Raw genomic sequence first — 25,608 nt, 5'->3', positions numbered from 1 at the left:
TTATTTAAAGACAATTATGATAAATGTTGGACAGAAGTCAAGAAAGATTTAGACATATGGTCAAGGCTGAAACTTTCCTTGCTAGGCAGAATTGCTGTTATCAAAATGAATGTATTGCCTAGAATGTTATTTTTGTTTCAGACATTACAAATAATAGACAAGATGGACTGTTTCAAGAGGTGGCAGAAAGACATATCGAAGTTTGTTTGGCAGGGCAAAAAGCCGAGAATAAAATTTAAGACATTAACAGATGCAAAAGATAGAGGGGGTTTTGCCCTGCCGGACTTAAGACTTTACTATGAATCAGCAGCGTTTTGCTGGTTGAAAGACTGGCTGCTCCTCGAGAATACAGACATTTTGGATCTTGAAGGATTTGATAACAGATTTGGTTGGCATGCATATATATGGTATGACAAGGTAAAAGTGCACAAAGGTTTTAAGAACCATATGGTGAGGAAAGCTTTGTATAATGTCTGGATAAGGTACAAAGACTTGTTTGAAAGTAGAACCCCTAGGTGGCTGTCACCAATGGAGGCAAAAGAGGTGAAAAAATTGAATATGGGTTCTAATTGGCCTAAATATTTTGAAATCTTAGAACAAGATGGTGAAAAAGTAAAATTGCAGAGTTTTGAGAAGCTGAAGTTTAAGGTCAGAGATTGGTTACATTATCGACAGATAAATGAAGTTTTTAAGCAGGACAGAAAGAAAGGCTTCCAAGTGGAGAAGTCAAAACTAGAAACAGAACTGTTAGAATCCAATACTAAAAATTTGTCAAGAATGTACAACTTGCTGTTGAAATGGAATACTCAAGATGAAATGGTGAAAGCTAGCATGATTAAATGGGCACAGGATATGGGGCATGACATTGAGCTTGCTGACTGGGAGCAGTTATGGACCACAGGTGTTAAATTCACGGCATGTAATGCCTTAAGAGAAAACATTATGAAAATGATCTACAGGTGGTACATGACTCCGGCCAAGTTAGCAAAGATCTATCATTTGCCCAATAATAAGTGTTGGAAATGCAATGAAACGGAGGGAACCTTCTACCACCTTTGGTGGACCTGCCCGAAGATTAAGGCTTTCTGGGAAATGATCTATAATGAAATTAAAAAAGTTCTGAAGAGAACCTTTATTAAAAAAACAGAGGCCTTCCTCTTGGGCATGGTGGGCCAAATGGTGCCAAAGAAGGATAGGACATTTTTTATGTACGCTACAACAGCAGCAAGAATTCTTCTAGCAAAGTATTGGAAGACGCAAGATTTACCCACGTTGGAAGAATGGCAGACGAAGGTGATCGACTATATGGGACTGGCAGAGATGACTGGCAGAATTCGAGACCGAGGGAAAGAGGCGGTGGATGAAGATTGGAGCAAATTTAAAGTTTATCTCAAAAACAGTTGTAATTTGGAAAATTAGGGGCTCAGGGTAATAAGAGATAAAGAACTACAGTTGTATTAATAACTTATAGAAGTTAAATTTATGAAATATAAACAAGTTTATTGCGAAAGGGTTGCTGAAAAATCTTGAAACAAGAATGCAGAAAAGGGGTGGTACGGGGAAGTCGATTTTGTGTTTGTTTATGTTTAAGTTTTTGCTTTGTTTCTTTTTTACTTATGGAAAACTAATAAAAATTTATTCAAAAAAAAAAAAAAGGAAAGCAAAATCTGAAAGTTGCACTCCGTGGGAACTTCCCAAGCATGATGTAATGGAAAGGTTACCATGACAAAATGATGAGCTAGCCAACTCGAAACCTTTATAAATGAAAGATGCAAGGAAATCTCAGCAGTTCTAGCACTTATAGAACCTTAGTGGGACTTGCCCCCACTATGGTTATAGCTACTTAGCGAACTTCAATGTATACACAGCACAGAAAATTTCACCAGCAAACTTCAAAAAGCTATGTACCATACATTAAAACAACTGGAGGTGAGTCTGAATAGCCTACTGTTCTATGTATTGATGACTTTGATTGTTGTACAAGTTTACTTTACATAAGAATATTGTCTGTTTCTTCATATATTTTTTTGCATTTTTATTTTAATGTTTGCAGTTTACAAGTATCTGGGACCCAAATAGTTTATTTGCTGTGGGCATGCTGGGTAAAATTTTGAAATCCTTTATATTCTAATAGCAGCACAGCTTCCTCTATTCTATCCTTTCCATACCTCATACCTTGCAGAAGGCTTGGTTGTGCTGGATGTGGCATGCAATTTGCACCAAATGTTGTTTGAGTTCTTTTTTTACAAAATGTGGCCATAGAGGTTGCAATAGAAGAGGCTATCTACTGTTTTACTGCTACAAAAACAGTAATAATTCCAGTTAGCTTCATATACACTAGTGGCTAAAATTGTGCAAACCTTTTTTAAAAAGCATATTTCCGAGGTTTGATGGCTCATAATGTAATGAATGATATGGTTTGAATGGACCGAAAATGGTTGAAGACCACCACCACAAAATAGATGCTGTTGATGAACTAATAATGAACTGTGTTGATCAAAAAGCTAATGGTATGTGCATGTTCTGGCCAAGTGAACAGTACACGCAAAGAAGCGTAAAGACTGGCTATACTACACTAGTTACAAACAATGAGTGTTGTAACATGCCAAAAGCTACTCAATATAAGTTCCGAACAATGAGTGTTGTGATATGCCAAGAACATGCCAAAGAAAGGGAGAAATGCCAAGATTCAGATGAACACCAAGAAGACTATATAAGACGAGACTTTTCAGATTGGTCTGTGTATCAGACGCAGATGGGATTCCCACTGTCTGGTCACCCATAGCTTTTACTGAACCTAATCAATTCAGTGAAGAGCCAGTTGGTATGGATGTGTGAATGAGTGCATATTCCCTTTCTTGTTATATGTTATGTTTGCCGGCACTCCTCAGTCTTTCCCATCACCATCTGATGGTTTTGGCCTGAGATGCTGATGCCTGAACCAGGGACTCTTTGCATGGAAGGCATATGTGCTATTACCACTCAGTTATAGCTTCTCCCTTGTGCTCTCTTACGGGGGGGGGGGGGGAATGCACTAGGAAATAATTAAGGAGCCCCTACTCCCAGCTGTTATTTAAAAAGGGGGAATGGGACAGATGAAGATGTATTTAACATCATGTCTACTTTGGCCCCCAGTGGTAACTAGAATATATTGGCTCCATCTGAATGCCCACTTTCTGGCTGCCGCTTGCCATTAATTAAGCCAATAATGATTGGTCATTGACATTATGTTCCCTAAGGATTATCCCCAAATGACCACACAGAAATCATAGAATCGTATCATTGTAGAGTTGGAAGGGACCCCAAGGGTCATCTAGTCCAACCCCTGCAATGCAGCGCTCACCCTGTTGGGGAAACATATTTTAATTTTAGATGTGGATTCATTGAACTAATTGTTTTATACTTTTCAGAATAAAAGTAAAAAAACTGATGGACACTGAGGATGAAATTGCCATTGTGGGGATCGGATGCAATTTTCCTGGAGGTGAGCACTGCTCCTTTAAATTACATATTAAGTATAAGTCAATGTGTAGTGGGTGCTACCAGAGATCTTTATATTAGAACTAACAGGGAATATGATTATACTTCTAGTGCAATGATACAGCAGCATTCATATAGCAGCTTTTTAATGATCATAATCGGTATCGGCTCACGTGGGAAGGCTGAATCACGGATGCACACTTCTGATATACAGTTCTATGATAAAATAATATAGAATCATAATATCATAGAACTGGAAGGGGCCAAGAGGGTCATCTAGTTTAACCCCCTGCAACGCAGGAATCATTTTGCCAAACATGGGGCTCAAAGCCATGACCCTAAGATTAAGAGTCTCATGCTCTACTGGCTGAGCTATCATGTTGAGTTATTTACTCAGAATTTTTTAATTGTCTTATACAATGGAACTTTGGTTTTTGAGCATCTCGAAAGCCAAACGATTTGGAAGCCGAATGCCAAAAACCGGGAAGTGAATGCTTCCCTTTTCGAATGCGCCTCAGAAGTTGAACGGCTTCTGAGGTGCGATTCTCCATTTTCTCAATGGACTTTGCCGATCGCCCATCGGTTGTCGAACGTTTTGGAAGTCGAACAGTCTTCCAGAATGGATTACATTCGACAACCGAGGTTCCATTGTAGTTTCTGCCAAACGAATAACACCAATAGAATTTAAGTTTCTATATTAATAAATAAACTATTGGGAAGTAAATTCCAGCTATCTAAAATAATATATTTTCAACAGGTGAAGGAATTGATAATTTCTGGCGAGTTCTAGTAGAAGGCAGAAACTGTGTTGTAGAAATACCTCCGGAAAGATTTGAAACCAAAAGCTGGTATGATCCAGACAGTCACAAACCAGGAAAGACGAGCACAAGACATGCCGCTTTTACCGAAGAGTAAGTGTTCATGCTTAATCACACGATGGTGGAAAATGAACTGTGAATCAGCTCCAAGGAAGCAGAACACTAAACTGTTTTTAATATTTTTTATTGTAAAGTAATTTGCCTAAACGTACACATTTGGTGTATGTTAAAGAAAATAGACACTTTTCTACGCGTGATGCCAGTCATTTTTTCATAGTAAGCAAAAATGGTTTTGGTGCTATAGGCTTGAAGTAGTTTTGTTTTAGCTTAATATGATTGTCCCATGAATGGTACAATTCCTGATGAGTTCAATGGGCTTTGCTCCCAGGTTAACTGGGTATAGGATTGCAGCCTGAACTACATAACTATTTAAGTCAGTTTATTTGGAAATAGAATTTACTGCAAATTGTTTCTTAATCTTAATTACACAGTATGTAAATTATTTTCGGAATCTGTGGCTACAGCATGTTTCAGTTTGTGTTTTAATAGATGTGCAGTTGTTTCTTGAACATCTTAACCAGAATGTTTTTTACCTTATATAGCCTGTTTACTCATGGAGGTTTTTATTGTATTTCCCTTACTCATATGGCAAATCCCATTTTATCTCATTTTTTGGCAAAAAAACCGTCCATTTGAACTGGGCTATCAACTTGTTTTGCTGCATCTACTTGTTTTATATATAAAACAATGTACATAAGTTATCATCCAATTTTGAGAATAACTGCATATAAGCAGTGAACACTTGAATACTGTTTGTGAGGTAGCAGCAGAGGACTTTTGCCTTCCTACCCTGCTCACGAGCTTTTCAGAAACATCTGTCTGCCCAATATTGCAAATAGGATGCTGGACTAGATAGGCCTTGATCCTAATGGCTGCTTAACCAGTCATAGGGTGGGGGGCTTGGAAGCCAGTCGCAGCAAGCTCCTATCCCTGGGGAGCAACGCCTGAGCAAGGTGGTCGGCTATTGGGGAATTCCCAGGCCGGCTGCCAGGGATATGTGGGCTTTCCCACCAACTGTTTATTTGAATTTCATTTTATTCAGTGTTTTGATAAGAGCTGAAACTAGTGTGGAATCTGAAATATTCAGGCATGTGCAACGTTATGACTAGGATCCAAAAGCTAGAAGAAAGCCTCTTCCTTTTGTGGAAGGCCTGTTTCTGATTCAACAAAAGAGAGTAGTCCTAACTCTAAATAAGTCCTTTCATTTGCAAGAGCTCTTGCACAAGACTTTCTACTAGCGCTTTTCAAAACCTTTGAGTGCCCTTCTGTACAGTGGTACCTCGGGTTACATACGCTTCAGGTTACAGACTCCGCTAACTCAGAAATAGTACCTCAGGTTAAGAAATTGCTTGGCAATGGCATGGCAACAGCGGGAGGTCCCATTCGCTAAAGTAGTGCTTCAGGATAAGAACAGTTTCAGGTTAAGAACAGACATCTGGAACGAATTAAGTACGTAACCAGAGGTACCACTGTATTCTAAAGCTTGTATCTTTATTTACCATGTGTTTAATATAGCCTTTTGCTAGTATAAAGGTTCAGAACAGCACCCCTACATTTTCTCCCTCTGCTCATGGTACTTTGGATCCAATTCTACAAATATTTATGTCCAGTATCCTAAGCCACTATTAAGTAGTGGCTCTAAATATTCTTCTATTTTCATTCTACTTTTCCCAAGAACAAATGACCAAATTATTAAAGTCTTTTATGTTAAAATGATTAATGGAAATAATTTTTGAGAAGTCAAAATATTTGATTGTCTTATTAATGAATGTGCCATGAGTTGGTTGCATATTATTTTCTCCTACTTACAATGTTATTATCTGACTTCTGTTTTGTAGGTTTAATGCATTTGACAACAGACTTTTTGGAATTAATGATGTGGAAGCTGAGCGTATGGATCCCCAGCAGAAATTACTCCTGGAATGCACATATAGAGCACTGGAAGATGCAGGAGTCCCTAGAGAAAACATAAGTGGTTCAAAAACAGGGGTTTTTGTTGGTGAGATGATAATTTGAAGCTTAAAACAGTTGCACTGATTTAGGAGCATAGACTGGAACATATAGGGCTGGTCTACAGAACTCTCTTAGGTTGTTATCCTATACACACTTAAAAAGGTAAAGGTAAATGACCCATGACAGTTAAGTCCAGTCGCGAACGACTCTGGGGTTGCAGTGCTCATGTCTGCAGACAGTTTTTCTGGGTCATGTGGCCAGCATGACTAAGCCGCTTCTGGCGAAACCAGAGCAGTGCACAGAAATGCCGTTTACATTCCCACCGGAGTGGTACCTATTTATCTACTTGCACTTTGGCGTGCTTTCAAACTGCTAGGTTGGCAGGAGCTGGAACTGAGCAATGGGAGCTCACCCCGTCACGGGGATTCGAACCCCCAACCCTAGGCTCAGTGGTTTATACCACAGCACCACCCACGTCCACGTACTTACTTGGGAGTAAATCCCATTAGCTTACATCCTACTCAGTTATGAATAGAATTTTCCTATTGTGGTGGTGTGTTAATGAAATCTTATGAACACTTAAGGTTCATTTGCAGATCACTTAAAAAAACCCCAAAAAGTGATTGGTAAGGGTGAAGTAGCACCCAAATACACATCAGAACATTTGAAAAATGGGTTCAACATACCAATATCAGCTGCTTTGAATAGAACATGTAAGTACGGATTTTATAGTAAATAAAACACATAAATAATACTATGCTATAAAGCAACATTTATGCAGTATTTCCAATATTCAGTTCAAATTTGAGGAATAATACGGTTTCATATTATTAGTGATGTATGTAAAACATTCTTGTAAAACATGATCATTTGTACAGCAACGCTGTTAGGTAGGTGAACTGCATTCACATTTTATATACTGGAGACCTGCGGAGAGATTAGCAGAGAGCTAGGAAATGCAATTTATGGTGGATTATTTTTTTTTAACCCTAGTCTCACAACTTAAAGTCTATCCACTTAGCTGATCAGTACTCACAAACCTGAATAGCTGCATAGCATTCCCTTACGAAGTTGACTCAATGAAAAGCCTAATCTTGTTGTGTAGATTGAAGCATGTTGTGTGTGGCAGATCTAGAGCAATAAATGCAACCAAGTTGTTCAGAATGAATACTGTACTCTCAATGTACTATGCTGGTAACACAGTACATCTTTGGTATTGACAGGTATGATGAATCAAGACTACAGGCTAATGAGTGGCAGAAACCCCACTGAAGCAAGCCACTACGATGGCACCGGGACAGCAATGAGCATAGCTGCTAACCGGATTTCATATACATTTAATCTGACTGGGCCATCGGTTGCCATCGACACGGCTTGCTCCTCATTTGCCTATGCTTTGCACTTTGCTTTGCATGCAATTAAACAAGGTAATGAGATCTAATAGTTTTCCATTCGTTCATATTCTTCCTTTCCATTAGGGCCTCAAAGTGGCAAACAAGTCCCCACTCCACGCGATATTGGCTCCCATATTTTATTCCCTATTTAGCAGCATCAGTTGCAAGGCACAGTAAAGTATTGGAATATGTTTCTGGAAAGGTCTGAAGTTTGTATGTTGTGAAAGCCTCCCCCCAAAAAAACTCCCCAGCCTTCTGAAGGCCACAGGCACTCACAAATAAGACTGACATATTTCGAAGTATAATTCTGGGATTTATCTTGGTCTTCCTTACACTATGCTTATTGCGGACCAGTTATATTATGTCATGTCACACAGGGTGCATTTTGTAATTTAGGTATGTTGCCTCACAGACCATAAACTCCAGTAGGCAAGCACTGAATGGAAGTGAGAGAGAAAAGAGCTTATAGGAATGATGTAGCTAACCGTAAGTTAGGAAAATAATTTTATATTAATTTAGTGACAAGATGTAGACATTTGCTTTACTCACACTAGAACATTTTAAAGAGAACAACAGATTTCCCCTCACAAACAATGAGAGACTTACTGTTGCGTGTTGAGACCCCGAAACCACCCCTTCATTGATGAATAAGACACAAGGGCACAGGTATTAGGTTAAATGTTATTGGGCAAATTTAGGCCACAGCTTTATTGGTTACAGAATGTGAGCTTTATTGGCTTAGGCATTGGATTGACCCGACTATATCTGACTCCTGCCCGTCATGCAGGGAGTCTGCTAAGGGTCAACCACGGATAGGGGGAGCCCCGTCCATGCAAACCAACTCGAGCTAACCCAGGGTTCCTGATGGGGTTGTGGCATGGCCCTAGCCCTGCCCCAGGCTTCAGACAAGATCCACACCCCTGGATTCCTTTAACAGAATGCCCTTAAGCTTGGAGGGGCAGGCAAATGTGTGCGTTTGTATACCGATGTAATCTTTTCAGAAGACTAAATACTGAGCCTTATGCTGAACAGAAATGCATTCATTATTTTACCCTACAGGAGACTGTGAAGCTGCTCTTTGTGGAGGAGTGAGCTGCATAATGGAACCACAGGTCTTCGTCGCTCTTAGTAAGGCAAAGATGCTATCCCCTGAAGGAGTCAGCAAACCATTTTCTATAAAGGCCGATGGCTATGGAAGGGGAGAAGGTTGTGGAGTTATTTTGCTGAAATCGTTAAAGAAGGTATGAGTATAGAAACGGGATTCACAAACTCCTGACTCTTAATTCATTAAACCTAGGAATTATGCCTAATTCTATTTATAAAATAGTCATAGCTGGTAGAATTTTCACCATGTCTCATAATCTTTGTTATAAGAGAGAGAGCATATCATAAAATGTTAACTGAGTTATATTGCACTGGCTGTGTTTGCCATCCCTATGTTTCACAACTTTAAGAAGCTTTATCTCTTTTCATCTTCTTTAAAATAGGCGCAGGAAGACTTCAGCAAAATATGGGGTGTTATCAACGTGAGTGCAGTCAACCAGAATGGAAGATCCGTCACACCAATCACCAGACCATCTCAAGAGGAACAGGAGAAGTTGCTGCTCAGCATCTACCCAGAGCGTGTTGATCCATCTGTTGTGCAATATATTGAAGCACATGGCACAGGGACACCTGCAGGAGATCCTGTTGAGGCAGAGAGCTTAGGTAATGTCATTGGTCAAAAGAGGTCTCCTAATCTGCCCCCTCTCAAGATTGGCTCCGTTAAAGGGAACATTGGGCACACAGAGTCAGCTGCTGGGGCAGCAGGCTTAATCAAAGTTCTTCTCATGATCCACCATGGGAAGATAGTCCCATCCTTGCACTTTTCAGAGAGCACCAGCAGCATAAATACAGGGAAACTGAATCTCTCCATCCCAACAACAGTGGAGAAGTGGGAGGAGCCTGGTGAATATGGCAGAGTTGCTGGGATCAACTGTTTTGGATTTGGGGGCACCAATGCCCATGTGGTTGTCAGACAGTTTAAACAAACCCAGGTTATTTCTCCAGTCCGAAGGCCTGTTGAATTATTTGTCATTTCGGCAGCTTCAGGAAATTCTCTCAAACGGGCGATAGAAGACACGGCTAGGTACCTTAATACAAGTGACTCAGTGACACTCCCAAATCTGGCCTACACATCTGCTTGTAGAAGAAGCCATATAAACTACAAGTACAGAAAAGCATTTGTGGCATCTTCACTACAGAAACTAGAGCAACAGCTTTCCCCTGTGGCTGAACTGGAAACAGCTCCGCTGAAGAAACCACCACAATTAATTTTTGTATTCTCTGGTAACGGTCTGGATCTGAAAGGGATACCTGAGATATTGCTAAGGTCTGAGCCAGTGTTTAGAGACAAATGCAAAGAAATAGAAAGGCTGTTTCTAGAATACCTTCCCACAGGAATCCTAAAATCAAAAGAAAATGAATACAAAGATTTGTCCAGGCCTGAAGTTGCCCAGCCCTTACTCTTTACACTGCAGGTGGCCTTGGTTACACTCCTGCAACACTGGGGCGTTAAGCCAATTGCTGCTGTTGGCCATTCAGTTGGCGAAGTAGCTGCTGCCTATTGTGCTGGCTTGATTTCCCTGGAAGATGCTGTCAAAGTCATCTACCACAGGAGCAGGCTGCAGGCTAAAGTCACTGGAGGCAGAATGCTGGTGGTTGGCAACATTCCCGTTGCAGAGGTGTCAGCAGCCCTTGGTGCATATTCAGGGAAAGTCTGTGTTGCAGCATTTAACAGTCCTTTGTCTTGCACCTTATCAGGAGATGAAACGTCTATCCATGCCATTCAGAAAGATCTGGCTGAGCACTTCAGTAAAAGAAACATATTTCTTCATGTTTTAAATGTGCCAGCTGCATATCACAGCCAAATGATGGATCCAGTACTGACTGAGATAGCAGACAATCTATCAGAATTAAAGAAAGGGAAGCCAGAGATTGACCTAATTTCGACAGCAACAGGGAAGGCCTTTTCAGATGGTGATTTTGTTACAGGTACCTACTGGGCCAGACAGGTTCGGGATCCTGTTTTTTTTGCAGAGGCTATAACAACTGCAGCAAAAAGCAGAGATGATCCTGTATTTGTGGAAATTGGTCCCCAGCGTGCACTGAAAAGATATATAATTGAAGCATTAGGGACACAAGCTAAAGTTTTTCCTTCCTTGCACCTTGACAAAGAATATATGACACTTCTCACACTTCTTAAAGGCCTTTTTGAATTGGGAGTCAATCCAGATTGGGAGCACATCTATGCAGGATATCAGGGTGTACCTGCAGCCTACCCCAGGTATCAATTTGATCATAAGACGCTCATGTCATTTTTAAACAGGCTCCAGCAGCCAACTCAAACCAAGCTGAACACAAACCACCTGTCAATTCATAATGTCAGCAACGGCAGTTCAGAATTCAAGCATTCCATATCTCAGACAGTGACTCCCTATTTGTATGAGCACAAGCTCAATGGTGTTGCTCTGGTTCCTGGTGCCTTTTTTGTTGAACTTGCTTTGTCAGCTGTGATGGCTAGCTCAGGAAGAAAGGAGCCCTTAAGTTTGTGTCAGATGAACATGAAGTTTGAATCGCCTTGTGTTTTAAGTGAAAATTCTCATGATTTGAAGCTAAAAGTGGTATCACAAGAGGAAACAAAAGATTTCAAAATACTATCCTCATCTGGTGCGGTATATGCTTCTGGACAGATCACATGGAACCAAGAAACCTTTCTTGAAGAAAATAACATTTCATATAGACATGTTTTTCAGCGTTGTAAATCAATGGTCAGAAAGGATGAAATATACGAAGCATTATCTCGTTTTGGATTTCAGTATGATTCAGTATTCAAGCAGCTAAGTGATGTGTTTTATTGTGAAGAACTGAAGGAAGCCATAACCACCATTAAGGTGAACAAGCAAACCAGGGAAGAACTGCACAAGCATTTTATTCATCCAGTGATATTAGACTGCTTTCTGCAAATGACTGGTGTGATGACCACAAAAACCAGGAACAACTGTACAGGGTTTCCTTCCAACATAGGCAGCCTTGTAATTGTCCGACCTTTGGAAGAGGAAATGATGATATATCTGAAAACAAGTAAGTCTGCTGAGAACTATTTAGAATTTTGTGGATGCTTCACAGATAAACAAGGCTCTGTTTTGGTTGAGATTAAACGTGTTGGGATCACTCTTCTGAAGAGAACGTCCAATAGTGATGATGCTTTCCTTTTTGAAAATCAGTGGAAAGAGGTAACCCCTTCCCGGATTATCCAAACCTCAGGAGATGCACCCAGAGCTGCAGTGTTTGCTGACAAAATTGGAGTTTCTCAACAGCTCAAAAAATATTTACATAAAGATTCTAGGTTTTTGATGTATGAAGACTGGGAGCGATTACTGGTGTCAGGAAGCTCAAATTCAGCTGCTCAGGACAAAATTAGGCTAGAGGTGCATGACTACAGTGATGTTTTGTTTATGTGGGGAATTCAAAGATCAAATGGAGAAAATCCTGAGAGTGTTGTTGCAAGCTTATCCAAATGTTGTGAAGCTTTCCGGCAACTTGTCGTTGCATTGAGAGAGAAGAACAGTCATGGTTCCATCAAGATAATTACATATAGAGCAACAGGCAGGACTGTAGACCACATTAACCCTGGCTTGGCCTTGTATGGGATGGTAAGATCCTGCATTCTTGAAGTTACTGAAATCACATTTCAGATTATTGATATGGGTTCAACAAGTACAATGGACATAGCAGTTTTAGCAGATGTTTTAGTAGAAAATGAAGCAGATAAATATCCTGAAGTCTGGATTAATCAGGGGAGAATTTACACTTCTGAAATTAGATATACACAGGTTAATGACAAGTCCTATAATGATCCTTTTCAGTCTCTTCAAGAATCTGAGCTGTCAACTTTTTACACTTCTGAGCCTCATGAAGTAAGAAATCTATTTGCTGAGCCAGCTGACCACATTGAGATTTCTCTTGATAATCACAATGTTGAAGTGCAAGTTGAGAAAATAAGTATCCATTCTGAAGACTATTATCCTGTTAGTGTTTCCAGCTGTAACTTTGGAAACACATTATACTGGAATTCACAGACCATTGATAAATACAGGTTCTTGGCTCTGGACTACAGTGGGACAGTGGTTGCAACAGGCAGTGATGTAAAAAAGATCAAAGTGGGAGATCATATTGTTTCATGCTACCCAGTGGCTGCATCTTCAAGAATCAGGATTCCAGAAGCAGTGTGTTTCAAAACCCAGAAATTTCCATGTTTTCAAACTGTACCCTGTGTCTCCTTCTTCAGGATAGGATGGGAAATTTTGCACCAGATGTTACCAAAGATGAAACGGAATAGATTTTTAGGCATTATTTCTGATGAACCACAGTCGGTTTTGTGTAAAGTGCTTGCTTTGTCAGCTCAGGAACAGGGCTGGAACACCTTATGTACAGCACTTGACAGCAGCCTGGAAAAAAGAGTAGCTCAATGCAACGCCCTTGTCTTTCTGCCCTTCCTAGAAAGATTACCCAAAGACGTCTTAGCCCGTCTTTCACATCTTCAGGATGTTGTGGTAATCGATGGCAACCACCATTCTGAACACTTGCGATCTCTAATTGGAAGCGGTCATGAAAACTTTCAAATTCATATTCTCAGTCTTGCAACCATTTTTCAGAAATCATCGCTGAAACATTCCCACAAGCCTTTCAGTGACTGGTTGAAATCAATGCAACGCAGGCAATTCAAGGACTTGCCTTGTTCCGTTTTTCAGCCGACAGAAAACAGTGAGAGCATAGACACGATAACATCCTACTTTACCTGTAAGGCTGTCTCATTTGCTGTGCTGAAAAGCAATGGGCAGAACAGGTGTATTTCTGACATACCAGTGCGTGAAGCAAAGCGGAAGATGTTTAAGCAGAATGCTGTTTACATAGTCGCAGGAGGACTCACTGGGCTTGGCTATGAAACTGTTAGATTTATTGCTCAAAATGGAGGAGGGTGCATCGTGATCCTTTCAAGGAGAAAGCCCAGCATTGAAAAGCAGAAGGAAATAAGTGATTTGCAGATTCAGAACAAGTGGAGCAAGGTCATCAGTCTGCAGTGCAATGTGACTTTTTGGCCTGAGGTTGAGAAAACAATCAGTTCAATCAGCAAAATCTTTCCAAAGTGTCCAATCAAAGGTGTTTTCCACAGTGCTGTGGTTTTGCATGATGGGCGCATTGAAAATATGACGCTCTCTAGCTTTGAGAAAGTTTTAAGCCCGAAGGTTGCTGGTGCCATCAATCTGCACCACGCCACTCAGGGACAGGCTCTTGATTATTTTGTATGTTATTCATCTGTTGCTTCCTTCATTGGAAGTTCATTGCAAGCAAACTATGCTGCCGCCAATTCCTTCCTGGACCTTTTCTGCCAATTCAGAAGAAACTGTGGACTGTCAGGACAATCCATCAACTGGGGTGCCTTGAATCTGGGACTACTGGAAGGTCAAAATCAACTTCAAAAATTGGTGGAATCAAAGGGTATATCAATTCTGCAAGTGGATGAGATCTATGAGAATCTTAAAACAAGCTTAACTCTGAACCACCCTCAGCAAGCTGTCGTGAAGCTGAACTTCAAAACAATGCTCAACCATTACTATCGTCAAATTCCAGCAATCAGAAGTCGCCTGCATACAATTATGATAGAACATTTTGGCAGTCAGGCTGAGCATTTTGAACAAGCCATGTCCAAGGATTTGGCTGCACTAAAAACTGAAGACTATATCATATCATTGGTGAGTCAGCTCACTAGTACAGATCCAAGTGACATTACAACGAACACACCCCTTTTGTCCCTTGGCATAGATTCCATGTTGGCCATGACTCTGCGCAATCTCATTTGTCTAGAACAAAAGGTTGATATACCACTTGTGAAAATTCTTGATCCTCATAGCACAGTGCTTAGTTTAGCACTGCTTTTAGAAGACTGTTCTAAGGAACCTGGGGAACCTACTGTATGTACTCGAGTATAAGCTGACCCGAATATAAGCCGAGGCACCAAATTTTAGCACAAAAAACTGGGGGAACTTATTGACTTGAGTATAAGCCGGTTCACCACACCACAAACCTGGTGGCGGCAGCAGCAGTGGAGGAAGAAAGGGCTGCTTTCGGACTGCTCGTTCCTCCTCCGCCGCCGCTACCAAGAGCCTCCCTATAAAACGAAAAGAAGATCCTATTATGGAAAAACTAATATTGAACCATCTTCAATAAAAGCATCCTGGGCCGCTCGTCCTTCTGCCACCGCCTTTGCCGCTCGCAAGAGCAGGCATAGGAGCCGCGGTTGGGAGAGGCACAGCACAGTTCCTGTGCCTGCCCTTGCGAGACATGGGCGGCGGCGGCGGCAGGACTGGCGGCGAGAAAGGGCTCCTTTCGGGCCGCTCGTCCCTCCGCCACTACTGCCTCACTCAAGTATAAACCGAGGGGGGCTTTTCCAGCATAAAAATATGTGCTGAAAAAGTTGGCTTATACTCGAGTATATACGGTAAGTGATTCCTGAGGGGAAAATGAACTGTGAAGTAGAAACCTGAAATATCTTTTCCTAGCTTCAGTGTTGATTTTATTTGCGTCATTAAAAAAAAATCTAATTTTTCTATTAATAGTGACCCTCAACAAGAACCATAATTTGGATTAACTAAATAGATGTAATTATAGTCTTAGTTAGTGCCAGCTGCTATTTCACCACAATCATTTAAATCTGCTGACAGTTAAGCTTTTCATGTGAGGACTTATCCATACTTACCTTGTGCCCCACAGGTTCGTGCTTTAAAGCTCTGTCTCCAAGCATGTGTGGTTTTTGCCCTGGAGCTTTCCCTGCAAAAAACCCACTCTTTAGCTCTCAGTAGGTGCAAATGTCAATTCAGGCTTTCAGTGGGTTGAAGTTTGCTCTGATTGAGTGCTAAAATGCAGGTTTTCATGGGGAAAGCTCCACAGCAAAAAAATAAAGGGGTGCTGGGACATGGAGCTTTAAAGTACAGCATGGAAAGAGCAGAGGAAAGGTTGATAAGCCCAGAGGCTCCTGAAACAGCTTACTCTGAACCATTTTGGGGCATTCTTGGTTTGCCCTTCCTAATGTTTTAGCATGCTTAAGACAAAGTGGTTTACGGGGATCACTTGCCCTTTATGAGAGGGTGCAGAGGCTGAGCTTGAGTTTGAACATTAAACACAGGATTTTAAAATGAATGTAAAATGTGTTTCTGATTGTTTTGTAATCTACAAGTCATTTGCTCCACTACAGTATGTTTTGTATGTTTATCCTTTCCCTTTTGAAAACTGATCAAGGAAATTCAAACAACCATTACAATACATAGCATTTTTCACTGTGATCTCACAGTTTCCAAGGGAGACACGACATAGAGCTTTGCTTCTGCCTCTCCTGGGTCTTTTAAAAAGTGAACTGAGCAAAGGGCTGTATTTGGAGTTCAGTCCTCACTGCCATTGGCTGCCTTCATTCCCAGGTCTGTATGCAGTATAATTAACATTACACTTTATATTTGCAGACTTTGGAGGTTAGTCAAGTACCATATTAGTTAACTTTGCATATCATGTTTAAAATTGTGAAGTACATATCCCCCCCCCCGATTTTTAATATGAAAGATGTTTTTACCTTCATTACTACTTTGTACTTGCATATTTTATAATTTTATGCTATACAGTGAAGTCTTTTTGCTTTATTACTACTTTGCATCAAAAATAACCATTATTACTCTTTGTGTTCAAATAAAGTACATTGTTTTTAATCAGTTAATAAAGGTGTACTTTTATGTGACTAAATGGAAAGTTTATTCTTAATACAAAAAGGGGGGGTGTTGTTTCAGATTTTTGTTGAAGGGGGACAAGACTCTCAGCATGTTTTAAAGATTCTTTGTAGGTATATTTAATATTACTTTAGTAAGAATTCTTGCATTAGAAAATATATTTCATTTTTTTCCAGCTGATACATATAGATTCTTATACATGTGAGTGTACAAGGAATAAATTTATGTTTAGTGCTGAACAGGGTTGGGAAACCTGCAGCTCTTCAGCTATTGCTGGACTCCAATTCTTAGAATCATAGAATCATAGAGTTGGAAAAGACCACAAGGGCCATCGAGTCCAACCCCCTGCCAAGCAGGAAACACCATCAGAGCACTCCTGACATATGGTTGTCAAGCCTCTGCTTAAAGACCTCCAAAGACGGAGACTCCACCACACTCCTTGGCAGCAAATTCCACTGTCGAACAGCTCTTACTGTCAGGAAGTTCTTCCTAATGTTTAGGTGGAATCTTCTTTCTTGTAGTTTGGATCCATTGCTCCGTGTCCGCTTCTCTGGAGCAGCAGAAAACAACCTTTCTCCCTCCTCTATGTGACATCCTTTTAGATATTTGAACATGGCTATCATATCACCCCTTAACCTCCTCTTCTCCAGGCTAAACATGCCCAGCTCCCTTAGCCGTTCCTCATAAGGCATCGTTTCCAGGCCTTTGACCATTTTGGTTGCCCTCCTCTTATCTGCTCCAGCCAGCAGGGTCAATGGTCAAGGCTGATGGGAGTTGAAGCTCAGCAATGCCAGGGTGGGAACCAGCTCCCCATCCTTGCTGTAGGACTTGTGAGCTGACCATGGCCCTAGCGGGGATTCCTTCTGCATCTCAGTCAGGGTACTCATTCCTGAGGGTGGCTCATACACTGAAGCCTCTTAACAGTGAGTATGTCTGTTCCATTACAGTGGATTTGATAATGGTTTACCAAGTTTGTAACATGCCCTGAGTCCTCCTTTATAATGGAGAAAGGCAGCCGTGAAATGGAAAAAGTCACATTGTGTCATTGATATGCCAAATGTGGGTGGAATAAGGCCTACTTACTGAGGACAGAGTGCAGCAGGGCTTATTCTAAACTAACCCCCCCCCTGCAATAGTAGTTCCCCCTCCTCAAACTTTTAGTAAACAAAAGGAAGGGAAAGGAAGGGGTGGACAAATGAAAATTATCAGCAAAATAAAGGAAGAAATAGACTGCAAGGCTGAGGAAATCATTGGTGGCAAGGAAAAGATAGGTACATAAAAGAAGAATTCACTGGATGCGAAGATACAGGTTTGGGGCAAGTTCTCTTTGGTTCACTCATATGTTGAAGGAAGGTGAGGACAGGTGACCTCACCTAGGCCCAAAGTCACCCCCCCCACCAAAGCAGGCTCAAAGCTTCTCAAAGCTTTTCAAAATCATTTTCTTAGCATCAGAAACATTCTGCTCTGCTGTAACAAAGGTAGAGAACAGTCCATTGTTTCTCAGGCCTTTCTCATGTCTTCTGGCCTTGCTAAAGAACCACATTGCAACTTACTTTCTGTCCGGGAACCATGCCAGAACAAGAGATTGAAACATATCTGAACACTCTGAAACCCCTTTCCTGGGAAGAGTCCAATAGTCCCAAGACAGCTTTCTGTTCATGCTCAGAGGAACTCATGGGGCAGGACTCTGGGAGAAAGCAGGAGGGAACTGGAAAGGGGTATATATGCTTGTGCACATGACTGTGAACTCGTGCATGCTTTTTGTGACTTATCACACTTGCTCCTTCTACCAGTTCATGGATAGTAGAAATAAAAACCTTTTTCTCTGAAACTATTCCTTGAGTGTCTGTTGACTCCCACTTCCCTTTCCCAGGCGCAATATTTTTCCCACCCGAGGGCAAAGCCTCATAAGGCTACAATGTGAACTGCACAAAAAATTATTTCACACTCTTCCTCTTTTTCTTCTTCTACACAGCACAAAATGTGTCTAGCTGCATGTTAGAATAAATCATGCATAAGTTACAGCACACAGATGACTTGATCATGGCCAGATCAATGTTTTCTAAGACATGTTCCTTTAGATGTCTAATTAAGGCCCAGTCAACCAGTCATTTCTAGTAAAGTGGCTTGAAAACATGTAAACAATATGAATATACAGATAGTCTGTTCTGATATGACCATTGTAGGAATGAAAAATCACAGGAGACGAGAGGCAGGTGTAACATGAGGTGTCTGTCTGGGCGGACCCTGAAAAGCCTCTTTTATTGAATATTACAAACATTGCCACAGGTGGGCCTGTGGCTGATTGGTTGATACACAAAGAAACTTGTTGCTGATTGGTTAACATAAGTACTAAGGCGGGAATTACATGTGAGAGGTGGGGATTACATGTGATCATTTATCATCGATGGATTAAAGGCTGGGAATCGAAGCTGGAACTAGACAGGCATGAAGCCTCCTAATTAAATTGTAACTAGAGATTAATATGGCACAAACAATTACTAATGATTGATCATAACATGAAACAATGTAACAATCAAGTTCTGTAGATGTGGTCAGCTTGGCATGAAGAGCAGGTCATGTTGTTTTCCATGAGCTTAGGATGACTGAACAAGGAAAAGAATGTCCTGGTGTTTGGAATAGTTTTGTACAGTTTGTGCAGAAGCAGATTGTAAGCGAGACTTCCCAGAATGCAAGAAAAGAGGAGCAAGGCTTCCCCATAATGCAGCAGTTTTGTGCAGAAGGAGAACTAACAGTTATGTGCAGAAAGAGGACTTCCCTTTAGACCATAGCTGTCAACTTTCAAATTTGAAAATAAGGGATCAGCAACCTCGAAAATAAGGGATCAGCAGCAGCCTCACCTGTCCCGGGGACAGTCTACAAGATATCTAACAATCTGGGATAGCAGCGGGAAGCAGCAGGAAACGGTGCTGGAATAAGGGAATTTCCCGCAAAAAAAGGAAAGGTTGACAGCTATGGAGATGACTGACATTTTTTGTTCCACTGAGCATCATAGGAGAGGTATGTTAGTGAACATTGGGCTTATTAGTTAACTTTTATGTGCACAGAAATTCACCCCTAAATGCCAGACACTGAATAAAAACGACAGAGGATGTGCAGTGCCTATGTACTCTGTTCTTGACGTTACCAGAGAGATCTGTGCAGCTGCATAATTTTTGTGGTAGTATGAAGATTTATAAGAGTGGAGTGGGGGATATAAGTTGTTTGTCTCCTTTTTTGCTATAAACCCATATCTCATCACATATTGCTCTAATTAATTTCTTAATTTTCTGACACCCTCGGGTGCACTGCAGGCCCTGCGCTGAGTGCCGCCCGGCATTTTGTCACCCCCTCAGTGGTGACACCCAGAATTACTTTAAAGTGTCAGTACTATTTGTAAACTGATAAGTTTATGGTACTTATGCAACCAAAAAGTCCCAAGTTCTCAGAAAAGTACTTTTATACCAAGCTCGTAAATGCATATTAATAATGGTGAATACAACCACAGAAACAACGAAAGGGGGAGGGTGCACTGTGGCCAACAGAAAATACCTGTATACAAACCTGACACTTAGATTTACGTGGACAGGCGGAGTCCCCCAAACCCTGGGCGGCCCCCGTGTGAAATAACGACTCAAGACAACGTGCTATGGGATTAAAATTGGCCACAACTTTATTATGTTTTAGATGAGTGTAGACCTTGGCTCAGGCATTGGGCATTTATTCCTCCCAGTCCCCCACCTGGGATCTGGGGAACATCAGGGTTATCCAGAGTGTGGTGGGGGGATAGGCTGGCTCTGGAGAACATATGTTCAAGCAGAGATAACCCACCCCCATTACGCCGCCATCGCAGGGGAGAGCAATGACGACATCTAGACGTACAGCCAAAGCCTCCCCTCAAAACAACTCCTTTAACGGAGAACCCTGGGATTGCCGCTGCAAAGAGAAGGGGGGGTCACCGCTACACGCCCACCCCCATTTAGGGAAGATAGACTAAAGGATTCCGCCCAAGGCCTGATACCGCCAAAGTTGTGACGTTTTGCCACAGGAAAGGCAAACCTGCCAATGCTGGAGAATTCCTTTCCGGCCCTTCAACAGTGACCTGGCCGTAGCAGCACCCGCGTACCTGTGGAGAAAAGGTTCGCCTGCAAAAGAAGTCTTAACTGAGGATGGGTAGGGTGGGAGCTCTGGAGCCAACTGACAATTCCCAGATAAGATCCTCCCCCTATTGTGTGGGCAGGGTGATCCCTCCCCCTACCTGGCCTCCCCAGACGGGATTGGGCAACTGGCTGAGGTAGGCGGAGACCTCCAGGTATCCCACCTGGGGAAGGCGAAGCCAAGCCCGTGCTAATGGTGTCCAGGGGGCTGCGCACGACCATGCAAAGGGCGCCCCCCATTTAATGTGGGGAGCATGCATTCTGACAACAAGCAGAGACTGAAATGGAACCTATAGGTTTCTTTGTGCTGTTCCAAGAAACTGAGGCTATGTACACATTAGTGGCTTAGACTCATAGAATTATAGAGCTGAAAGGGCTCTTAGGGTCATCTAGTCCAACCCCCTGCAATGCAGGAATCTCAACTCAAGCATCCATAACAGATGGCCACCCAACCATAAAAGTTTGCCCCACCATCTCTGCATTTCAAGTGACGTTTGCATGTTTCTGTGCACACCAGAGACAGGGCAGAGATGTCTTTATCCAATGTGCATTACCTGTTTGGACTCCCCATGTCTGCAACCCCTCCCCCTCGCCACTTCTAATCATGAAGCTGTCATCTGCACATGCACAATGTTGGTCTCAAATGCGCACACCTCAGCTTAACTGCGAAGTAAATATGGTGTTTCAACTAGGTGGAAGCTAGTTTGAGGGAAAGCAGACCAAACTACAAAAGTGGCTGGGTGGGGTGGGGGGGAAGGAGGTGGCCTGTGTGTTTTTCTGTGCTTGTATGAATTGATGTTTGTGGGGTGTGGGGCAGAATGGATGACTAGGCTGGGAGTCACAGGGAGGAGGGTGGGGCAGGGAGAGGGAGGGAGAACAAGCAGGGGCGGAGGAAGGGGGCGCGACAGGGGCGGGTCGGCCCGGGTGTCACCACTGAGGGGGTGACAAAATGCCGGGTGGCACTCAGCGCAGGGCCTGCAGTGCACCCGAGCCACACGTCTCCTGGGAGTGACGCAGTGGCTTGGGTGTCCACAGGATCAGTGCTGCCCCAAACAGTCCGCCCACCACCTCCCCCTCAGCTGTAGGGTGGCTGAGTGGGAGGAGGCAGACAGACTCCTTGGAGGCCCCGCAGGTGACTGTCCCCACCCCCATGGGCAACTGACTCTATCCTGCGGTCATGAGCGCTGCCCCAGGCACCTGATCGGCTTGCTCCACCACTGAGAGCAAGCATGAGGAGGGAAATATAAATGGATAGCTGCTGACTACTATGTGAGTCCCACCACTAGGGGCAAAACTAGGCTTTATTTCACCCAGGTCAAAGACCCAGTTTGGCACCCCCCATACACACACACACACACACACACACAGGCCAGGAGCCTCAATTGTGTCCCTCTGGAGGCTTCGCCTGGGGCAAACAACCTGGGTAGTCCCCCCTGTGGCTACAGCTCTGCCCACAACCACCACTTTCCCCCAAGAGATGCAACCCTCAACCCACAAAAAGTTGATTACTTCTTATTTTAAAAACAGGGACATGACTGGCAATTATACATTTAGCATCCTAACTAGTTTGACACTGAGGAATGCTTTCAGTTGGTCAGGGTGGAGATGACATATACTGACAACTGGCTCTCTTTCTGTAGCTCCCTTAACATATATGAGTTACAGCAACTGACCAGTAAAACCAATCTCTGCCTATTACAATATGGGACACTTATAATTATGGTAGTGTTATCCACTGTGCTAAAAAAGTAAGATTTATTTATCTTGCCTAGGATGTCATAATTCATTTGGTGGTCTGAGGCTGTTGCTTCTGCCACGGCAATTTTATCTTTCTAAATCTTATTCATGTTTCATTAGCTTCTGTGATCTCCGACTGTTGAAAGACAGTGTACAAAACCATGTGTTGTTTACTTGCCAATTAAGCATGATGCCTGTTCTGGTATAACCAGACAGCCTAGCCTGAATGCATCTAGAAAATATGAAGAACAACTAAGGGAGCCATAGACTTTTGTACAGAGAGTAAGGACTGGGGATTCATTGACAGTGTAACTGATAACTGATCCTTATAAAGAGCACATGGAACCTGGGAAATCCATGCCTAAGGTAGGTGTTATTAAACAGAGGAAGTATTGGTTGCAGAAACAAACAAAATGGAGAAGTGCACTAAAAAAAAAAAGCATGGGCTTTATATATATGTGCTTGTGTTTGTTGTTGGTATATCTTAAATATGTAAACTGAATGCTTCCAAGTTGTTCTATATACTACTATTGTACATTCTGTGTATCTCTTTCAAGCTTTTGGTTTATGTGAGTATCCGCTTATAAAGTTTGGTGTGTATATGTGTGTATGTGTGTGTGTGTGTGTGTGCGCGCGTGTGTGCGTGTGTAATGTAGATTGAACAATTCAGCCTTTTCTCCTTGGAAAAGATAACATTCTGTTCTGTAGCTGATTAATTTGAACATAACTTTTATTGACAATGTTTTGGAGAAATGGGCACCCAGGACCAGTCTGCCCCCATCACACATAGGTGGTGTATACCGTATATCTCTAATGCATGCACACCTGAAGTTATCTGAAATCATAAAGTCGTTGAGCAGTTAATATTTTACTTGTGTGTTGCTAACTGCTTATAGAAACTTACAGAATGTGCTTTATTTACACCTACAAAGTTATTCAGCTGCTTTTTTTCAATGTGCCCAGGATGCTTCTATTGAAGATGGTTCAGTATTAGTTTTTCCATAATAAGATCTTCTTTTCGTTTTATAGTGAGGCATAACTGTTTCATAATTTCCATAAGGATATTGGGCATGAATCCAGCCAAACTGAGTACTGGTACCTTATTTTTCTTTAATAAAAGCACTGGTCTTAATGCTTAATGATATACTTAGGATAAATATGCATATTTGCAGGCATGTGTGTCCCAGAGAACATGAGTAGAGCAAGTGGAATTACCCCTTAGCTGAAGCATGTTACTTCAGGAATTTCAAAGCCTGGCGCCTTACATATTTGTAGGTGCCAGGTGAAAACATCCCTCTTCACCCCGGCCTTTATAACTGTGTGGGGCCAGAGCGCCAGCTCCTTGGGGTCAAGGCACTATGGGGGGGCCTGATCTTTTTTTTAAGGAGCTGGGCCCCCTCACTGGTCAGATGACTTTCTCAATCCGCAAAAGGTGAGAGGCGGGGGTATTGCTTTGTTTGTTATTACATTATGTACTTTTGTGTTTTTATATTGTAAACTGCCCGGTGATCCTTGGATGAAAGTAGGTATATACATTTAATCAATAAATTATTCCGCACTGTCAGGGGCTCAGGGGCTGAGCCAAAGGGGAAAGAGGAGTTGGAGAGCGAAGGGGAGGAATCTGAGGGGAGCTTAGGAGGGTATGACAGTGACCCGAGAGATTCCATGAGTCTCTCCAGCGAATCAGAAGATTCTCAGAAAGAGGCGCCCAGGGTCAGGGCAAGGGGGGCCAGCGGTGAGTCCCCAAGCGGCAGCTGGAGATCAGGGCCAGCTTCCCTGCCAGAGCGTAGCGGGGGGGGGGGAAGAAACCCACAGATCAGAACCGGCGTCCACTCTAGCAGGGAGAGAGAGAGAGCCAGAGCTGACCACGCCTCCGTCGGAGAGTGGAGGGGCGGAGCAGAGGTCATTTCCAGCCAGCCCCTCCGAAGGAGGAAGCAGTGACAGGAGCAGTGTAGCCGTTAGGAGGAAAGTGGCTGGCTGGGCGCTCGCGCCAAGTTCAAATGTGCAGGCGCGCGGGTCAGCAGAAAATCTGGATTGGGAGCCAGGTCCCAAAGCCCGCCGGAGACAGGGGGAGGAGTCAGAGGAATCCGCCTCCGAAGAGTCCAGGAGGGGTGGGGCCCCAGGGGGCAGGAGGACCCAGAGGAGAAGAGAGCAGAGGAAGAGGTGGAGCAAAGCTAGGGTGTTAAACTGGTGTAGGGGAGGGGAAGTCTGACGGAGCTTCGACGGTCTAGAGTTACAGACGTAGGGATGCGCGCCACGGATGTAAAACCAACAATGAACTTCAATAAAGACTTCTGTATATAAAGAGACACTGGCGTTGGTCCTTTGTGAGCTGGGACCTGAGGCACCCCTGACACACACTTTCCAGTGCAATTGCCCACCAATCCCCTTATCCCAAAATGCTACCTTTTCTGGTGTGTGTGTGGGGGGGGGGGAGTGGGTTTGTTGCGCAAGAGCACCCTATCAACTTTAATTGTGCAGCCTGAATTTTTTGGTATGTGACTGAAGCCTATCCAGAAATAGCAAATCTGGAATAACCCCTGGTACAGTTTTACAAAACTTTCCAGAGGCATCTGGTTAGCCACAGTCGGAAACAAAATGCTGGTGTGCAAAGAGGAGAGCTTCTGTGCTCTTCTGAAAACATCTTACTTGTGTGGGAGCTGGGAGGATCCTCAGGTTCATTATGCTGTGACTACATTGTTAATCATCAGTTAAAGGAAGAGACTCTGTGCGTTCCATCTCAAAGGGAGGATGCTTCAGTCCTCTGCTCTTGCCGTAGCAGAACTGCTGCATTCCTAAACTGTTGGTAGCTGTTTCTGCAAACTGGTTCCGATAATCATCTCACGCCTTAATGTACTGATACTCAATTATGATTTGTCATTATAGAAAAATTGTCCTGGGGAGTAAGGAATTAAAATTGTTGTTTTAAATGTCAATAGCACAATGCAGAAATAGACCAGGTTGAAATTTCTGCAAAGGGCAAAGTATAGGCGCTTACACAACAATTGCTTAACATTAACATAAACAGCCGCTTGCAAACAATGCAAGTGTGAAATACTTCACAGAGGGATGGGGTGTGAGTGGGATATTTTTATTTTTATTGGACTTTCTTCGATAGCTCCTAATAAAAGAGAAAAGCTCATTTTACACAGGAACATCTTTTGTAAGGAGTAAAGTAAGTGCAGCTGCTCAATTT

The 25,608-nt window shown here is 42.5% G+C and overlaps 1 protein-coding gene across 2 annotated transcripts; it reads left to right on the top strand.

Moving 5' to 3' along the window:
* Positions 1-1,661: 1,661 nt before the first annotated feature.
* LOC114607230 (phthioceranic/hydroxyphthioceranic acid synthase-like) lies at positions 1,662-16,495 on the top strand. Of its 2 annotated transcripts, XM_028750233.2 has the most exons (7): positions 1,662-1,929; positions 3,411-3,484; positions 4,238-4,391; positions 6,197-6,357; positions 7,535-7,738; positions 8,765-8,946; positions 9,193-16,495. In XM_028750233.2, the coding sequence occupies exons 2-7, from the start codon at positions 3,430-3,432 to the stop codon at positions 14,734-14,736; spliced, it is 6,300 nt and encodes a 2,099-aa protein (XP_028606066.2). In that variant the 5' UTR covers positions 1,662-1,929; positions 3,411-3,429; the 3' UTR covers positions 14,737-16,495. The 2 variants fall into 2 exon arrangements, with proteins under 2 accessions (XP_028606066.2, XP_028606067.2); XM_028750234.2 differs by lacking the exon at positions 1,662-1,929 and having other exon boundaries at positions 3,379-3,484.
* Positions 16,496-25,608: the final 9,113 nt, after the last annotated feature.

The sequence above is a fragment of the Podarcis muralis genome, chromosome 12 (genome assembly GCF_964188315.1).
Source record: "Podarcis muralis chromosome 12, rPodMur119.hap1.1, whole genome shotgun sequence".
Taxonomy (NCBI): Eukaryota; Metazoa; Chordata; class Lepidosauria; order Squamata; family Lacertidae; genus Podarcis; species Podarcis muralis.
Note: the sequence above shows the minus strand (reverse complement) of the source record. Positions and strands in the feature narration are given on the sequence as shown.